At 51.6% G+C, this 6,860-nt stretch overlaps 1 protein-coding gene across 1 annotated transcript; it reads right to left on the reverse strand.

The window, feature by feature from the left end:
- Nucleotides 1-2,197: 2,197 nt before the first annotated feature.
- SOX11 (SRY-box transcription factor 11) lies at nucleotides 2,198-4,724 on the reverse strand. Its single transcript, XM_054063878.1, has one exon. It carries the CDS (start codon nucleotides 4,588-4,590, stop codon nucleotides 3,400-3,402), a length of 1,191 nt encoding a protein of 396 aa, XP_053919853.1. The 5' UTR covers nucleotides 4,591-4,724; the 3' UTR covers nucleotides 2,198-3,399.
- Between the last annotated feature and the right edge of the window lie 2,136 nt (nucleotides 4,725-6,860).

A 6,860-nucleotide genomic window follows, 5' to 3' on the forward strand; every position in this document is an offset into this window, starting at 1 on the left:
AGCATTCAACAGCATCAAACTTCAGCCCTGACAGTGTAGTGGCTTAAACAGAACACTACCTCATTTTTCCTTGAGCAATACGCAACGATAAACTCTGAAACAAAAGCGACTCAAATCGTTTGGACAAAAAAAATGTCTCCCTGCACCATACACCTTCACTCAAAATATTCCTCTGATATCATATCGTATAATTCCCAACTAGAATAAAGAAAAGGCGTACTTCCAAGTGGTTCTTATATTCTTTGATTAAAGTAGACCTCTTGCTCTTTTAAAATATGCCTGATGGCTCTAGACTCGGAGCCTTTGAATCAGTTCTCCTCAATTAAGATTTTTAAACGGTACTTTTAAAAACATCTTCCAAAAATATACACAAGTCAAAACTTTCGTAGGCTGAGACACAGACCTTATTACCATGCAAACTAAACGCAGGCTCTATTTGACCATAACCGTTCATAACCCATTGAACATCTGTAAAGCACAAATGTTTAATGACACTGCCTATGATCACTTTAATAAAGAAGGATGCATATCAGAAGAAAGGGACCGGGAAGAACGAGTCCCCGTACTCTCGTGATAGCTCGAAGAATTGCTAAGAGAATTTTGGCTCAGTTTTAAGACTTAGAACCTGATCAACTTACTCCATCACCCTAGCCCGAGAAGGGATTGCCGAGACCAGGACAGTGAATGGCTAGGCTAGAGCACCTCAGTCCAGCTAGTTATTTATTTTTTCCACTCTTTTGCCTTAGAAGAGATAAATGTCATTTGTTTTTCCATCTGATTTCTAAGTTATTACATGGAGAAAACACTAATCATTTGAGACCAAAAACTGAAAATTCAAGAAACTCTGTTTTATTGAGGACTATCCATTGCCAAGGATATTTTGTATATTGTAGTTAAGGTTTGTTTTAAAACAGTTTCTCATAAAGAATTACCACAATGCAAGACATAAATTTGAGTTCCCAGATATGCTATATCTCCTTTCTGATAGCAAAGATTTAGGCCAAACAACTTTTATTTAGAATCATGAGTGTTTTATTATTATTATTATTATTAGAAAGAGATCAGATTATATTAATCATTTTACTACCAGTTTAACTAACCTAAAGTAAGATATCTCACCACTTAAATGCCTAAGAGTTGTCTTTGATTAAACATAACATGCATGCAGGTTTTTAATGTTATGTTTTATTATGCCTTACAAACGTGTATGCAGGATTTTCATTTCAGCAAGACTGAAAGCCTGTAGCAGTGGTTGCCACCAAAATACCAGCACAGTGAATTGTCCCTGTAAACAGCTGGATTATTAATTAGTGGAGGAAAAAAAAAATATTAAAAAGCAACAGCAAAAAAAAAAAAAAAAGGAATTTGCCAATACCTAAAAAGCAAACTTGAGAAATAAAGTTATAAACTTCCACCTTCTGAGTCTGGTTATTGCCATCAGCAGCTATTTCAGAGCACGCAACTGAAACCTGATGGCTCCTAAGGTATTAAAAAAAGAAAAAAAGGAAAAAAAAAAAAAAGAAAAAAAGCGAGCCCCAAGCCCAGTGGCACCGCCTGCTCCGCAGAAACGATTAACCCCTTCCTGCCCGGCCCCGGCGCTGCCCGAGGGCGGAGGGGATGGATGCAGCACCGCTGCGCCGAGCATCCCCCGCCCCGAGCCCCGGCAAAGAGCGGAGAGAAAAAAAACACAAAGGGGAGCGAGGGAGGAAAAAGGAGCAGCGGGGAGAAGAGAGGAGGGGAGCATCCCCCCTCCCGGCCGCGGGGGAAGGCAGGAGAGGCGAAAACGCGACGAGAGGTGGAAAAAAAAACCAAAAAAAAAATAAAAATCCAAAGGCAAGCGCGAGCAGCGAAGCAGCCCTGCCTGCCGCCCGCCCCCCGCGCCCGGCCCTGCACACACACTCCCAGCGATACGAGGTTCTATCAGTTCCAGCTGATTTATTATTAAAATTGTCAAGATACAGACTTTCAGCATTTTTTTTTTTTTTTGTTAAAAAAAAAAAAAAAAAAAAAACCAGGCTATGATGTCGACAGTGCACAACTCCGCTTCGCCACCGTTTGCTACAAGAGACGCGGATGGGCTGTACTTTATATTGCACGACATGAGAAACTTCGCTTCAACTATGTGCCTTTTTTTCTTTTTTTTTTTTTCCTTTCTTTTTTTTTTTTCCTTTTTTTTTTTTTTTGCTAAAATCGAGAATCCAGTTTCATACCTTCCATCTGGGGCCCCATCCACATATCACAGCGTATGAGATACATAAAGTCCTACTATAGTACAGTACATATACAATCTTTTAAACTAAGATAACAGCTCTGAGGTCTATATCACCATTTTCAATAAATCTTTACCTACAAATATTGAACAAATCTGAACTATAGCTGTACAAAAAAAGTGTTTGTTTCTTTTTTTTTTTTTAAAACCACAAGGCCTTTAGATGCAAGGATTATTTTTTTTTTTTTTAAAATTTTAATCCTTTTAAAACCAGGACGTAACGTACCAACAAACTTGCATGCTAAAAACAGAGAAAAAAAAAGAAAAATAAAAGGGAAGAAGTGCCTGAAAAGTCTTACTGAAAAAACACAGCAAGAATGTTCCCTTTTCACTGTACAAAAATACGCCTGAAAATATATTAATTTTTAAAAAAGACTGAGGTCTGTTATGTATCAAAAATGTTTCAATACCTTTTTGTACTGAGGTCTAGGCTGTCTGGTATTCAATCAAGGAGGTATAAGGGAACAAGTTACAAAAAAAAAAGTTGGCAAGTAGAAATCACATTTGTAAAACCATAAACAATTTGATCTGAAAAGTAAACTCTGATCTTAAGTCAGTTCAGTTATTTGTAAGCGTTTGTACAGTCTGCATTTTTTCAAGCTCCCTGCAGCTTTGTTAAGAATCGGATGCATAGAAGACATCAGTTTTCTCCCTCCAAAAAAAGTTGCAATGGTCCCTTTTCGGAAAAAAAAAAAATAAAAGAAATAATAATAATAAAAATCAGAACAGTTCTTTAAGATCTCTCACGGGAAAGAAAAAAAAAAATCCACAAACCCCCTTGAGTAACAGTTGTGCTGCCAAAAGACTTCTTCGCAGAGCATCTTCCAGACTTCAATCAGAGACCGACAAGCTTCAAACAGCGCCTTCTGTATCTTTTTTTTTCCCCCAGTCCCATTTGCCTTTGCTGTTGTTGTGATCACCAAATGCAATTGTATATATAAAAAAAATAAAACACACAAAAAAAAAAGAAATTAAAAAAAAAATAAAATCACAACTCCCGGGCTCGGAACTAACTTCGGATTTTTCTTTTTTCTTTTTTTTCTTCTTCTTTTTTTTTTTTTCGGACGAAACCCAGCGATTCGGCCGCGCGGGTCCCGGCGAGCATCGTCAGCATCTCCGGCGGGCGCCGCTCAGTACGTGAACACCAGGTCGGAGAAGTTGGCCTCCAGCCAGTCCCCCGCGATCATCTCGCTCAGCTCCGGGGTGCAGTAGTCGGGGAACTCGAAGTGGGAGCCGAGGCTGCCCTCGCTGAAGGAGTCCAGGTCCTTGTCCACCAGCGAGAGGGAGAGGTTGCCGCCGGCGCCCGCCCCGAGCTCGGCGGCGGCGTGGCCGTGCTGCGAGAAGTTGAGGCTCAGGTCGAAGAGCAGGTCGTCCTGCTCCTCGCTGCCGGCCGACGAGGTGGAGATGGAGCGGGACGAGGCCGGCGACAGCCCCGGCGGCGGCGGTGGCGCCGAGGAGCCCTGCTGCTGCTTGGTGATGTTCTTGAAGCTGTAGTAGAGGCGGCCGCCGCCCCGCACCTCCTCGTAGAGGCTCGCCCCCTCGGTGGACTCCGCCGAGGAGCTCAAGGTGGGGCTGGCGGGGACCTTGGCCACGTTGTACCGCCGCAGCTGCTGCGCCCCGGGCTCCTCGTCCTCCTCCTCGTCCTCCGCCGCCTCCTGCTTGATCCGCAGCTGCAGCTCGTCCTCGTCGTCCTCCTCCTCGTCCTCCTCGTCCACGAAGACGCACTTGACCGTCTTGCTGCTCACCTTCAGGCTGCCGAACACGTACTCGTCGCCCGCGTAGTCGCCGCCGTGCGGGGCGGCTTTGGCTCCCGGCTTGGGCGGCGAGGAGGCGGGCGAGGCTTTCAGCTTGCTGCACTTCTTGCCCGAGCTCTTGGAGCTCTTGCTGCCGGCGGGCGCGTTCTTCTCCGGGCTCTGGCTGGCGTTGGGCTTGGCCGAAGGGTCCATTTTGGGCTTTTTCCTGGGCCGGTACTTGTAGTCGGGGTAATCGGCCATGTGCTTGAGCCGCAGCCGCTCCGCCTCCCGGATGAACGGGATCTTCTCGCTGTCCTTCAGCATTTTCCACCGCTTGCCCAAGCGCTTGGAGATCTCCGCGTTGTGCATGTCCGGCGACTGCTCCATGATTTTCCTCCTCTCGATCTTAGACCACACCATGAACGCGTTCATCGGTCTCTTGATGTGCCCGGACGCCGTTTTGCACCAATCCGGGTCGCTCTCGTCCAGAGCCACGGGGCTGCAAGCCATGAACTCGCCCTCTTCGGTGTCCATCGCCTCCCGGGGCAGGTTGCTCTCCGCCTCCGCGCTCTCCGCTTGCTGCACCATCGCTGGGCTTTGCCCTCCGAGACCACCGGCTCCAGGCGGGGCGGGCGGGCTCGCTCGCTGCCGCCCGCAGCCCCGGGCTGGGCTGGGCTCGCAGCGTCCTGGCCGCCCCGGCTTCGCGCCCCGCTCGCCCGGCCCCCGCGGCCGCCAGGAGGAACCTCCCGGCCCTCCCCCGCCCGCCCGCTTTTCAGCGCTCCGCGGCCGTGACGTCACCGCGCCCGCCGACCAATCGCGACGCCTCTTCCCCGAGGCCACGCCCACCTCCTTTATAAACCCCCTCCGTGCGCTCCAATCGCTGAGCGAGACCACGCCCCCTCCCCAGACCGCACCTACGAGGCCACGCCCCCTCCCTCCGGCCGCGCCCGCTGTCTTTATCGGCCAATTGTTGCCCTCGGCCACGCCCCCTCCGCTCAGGCCACCCCCACCGCCGTTCTCCTCGCTCTCTTTCCCTCCCGCCGGCGGCCAATCGCCGCGCGCGGCCACGCCCCCTCGCCCTCGGCCCCGCCCACCGCCTTTATAAGCGTCTCTCGCGACCACACACTCCTCTCATCTGACACGCCCATGACCTTATAAGGTGCCCAGCGGCGGCCAATCGCTGCTCTCGGCCGCGCCTCCTCCCCGTCAGGCCACGCCCACAGCTTTAAAAGCCGCCCCCCGCGACGGCGCGGAAGGTGCGCGGGTGGGGGACGCGCGGGGTGGTTATCGCTCGCTCATCCCTGTGCCATAGGTTGGGGGTGTGCATATGTGTGTGCTGTGGTGGTGGCGGCGGTGGCCGTAGCCGTAGCGCCTCCGCTACAGCGCGGGGGGTCGAGGAGCCTGCGCGGCTCGGGCGGGGCCGGTAGGGGGCGCTGGAGCAACGCGGAGGGACAGCGGCGGGCCCTGCCGGGCAGAGGGGTGGGAGGTGCGGGGGGGGGGGGGGGGCAGAGAGAGCAGCCCTGGGGGGAGGCCCTGGGCTGAGGGGGGTGAGGAGCTCCACCTGAGCATCCACAGCGCAGACCCCCTCCCCTCCAGTGTCCTGAGCTGCTTCCAAAGCAGCGGGGCCAGGGAGGGGATTCTGCTCCATCTGAGACCCCCACCTGGACCCCTGGAATCCCCGTCATAAAAAGGATGTGGAGCTGCTTCAACGGGTCCAGAGGAGGCCACGGAGATGCTGCGAGGGCTGGAGCACCTGTGCCATGAGGACAGGCTGAGAGAGTTGGGGTTGTTCAGCCTGGAGAAGAGAAGGCTCCGCGGAGACCTTAGAGCAGCTTCCAGTGCCTGAAAGGGGCCACAGGAAAGATGGGGAGGTGGCATCTCATGATGAGGGTGGTGAGGCCCTGGCCCAGGTTGCCCAGAGCAGTGGTGGCTGCCCCATCCCTGGAGGGGTTCCAGGCCAGGTTGGATGGGGCTTGGAGCCCCTGATCCAGTGGGAGGTGTCCCTGCCCATGGCAGGGGGTGGAACTGGATGGGAATCCAAACTATTCTATGATTTTTTGAAAGCTTCCTGGCAGAGAAGGACCCAGGGGTGTTGGTTGACAGCAGTTGAACATGAGCCAGCAGTGGCCCAGGTCGCCAAGAAGGCCAATGACATCTTGGCTTGGATCAGAGACAGCGTGGCCAGCAGGAGCAGTGATTGTGCTCCTGGACTTGCCATCAGCAAGGCTGCACCTCAAATCCTGGGTCCAGTTTGGGGAACCTCACTACAAGAAAGACATTGAGGTTCAGAAAAGGACAACAGAGCTGGTGAAGGGGCTGGAGAAAAAGTCTCACAAGGAGCGGCTGAGGGCCCTGGGGTTGTTTAGCCTGGAGAAGAGGAGGCTGAGGGGAGTCCTTATCACTGTCTACAACTGCCTGAAAGGAAGTTCTAGAGAGGTGGGTGTTGGTCTCTTCTCCCAAGTGACAGGTGATAGGACAAGAGGGAATGGCCTCAAGCTGCACCAGGGCAGGTTCAGATTGGACATTAGGAAAAACTTCGTCATGGAAAGGATTATTGAACACAGGCAGAGGTTGCCCAGGGAGGTGGTGTAGTCCCCATCCCTGGGGGTGTTTGAAAGACAGTTAGATGAAGTGCTCAGGGATATGATTTAGTAGTGGACAGGTATAGTGGGACTCAATGATCTTAAAGGTCTTTTCCAGCCAAGCAATTCTATGATTCTATGTGTATGGTGTCCTGGCAGCCCCAGCCTGCTGCACGGCAGTGCCCACTGCTCCTCAGGACTGGGCCAGCCAGGGCAGGGGAGAGGGGCCCTGTCCCCCAGGGAAGGTCTAGGCTGCCTGTGGGAGATGAACCAAAT

This window comes from Cuculus canorus, chromosome 3 (genome assembly GCF_017976375.1).
Source record: "Cuculus canorus isolate bCucCan1 chromosome 3, bCucCan1.pri, whole genome shotgun sequence".
NCBI classification, from domain to species: Eukaryota; Metazoa; Chordata; class Aves; order Cuculiformes; family Cuculidae; genus Cuculus; species Cuculus canorus.

What these genes read in the sequence shown, in the direction of transcription:
- SOX11 (XM_054063878.1), bottom strand. Translation starts at nt 4,590, where the DNA reads ATGGTGCAGCAAGCGGAGAGCGCGGAGGCGGAGAGCAACCTGCCCCGG.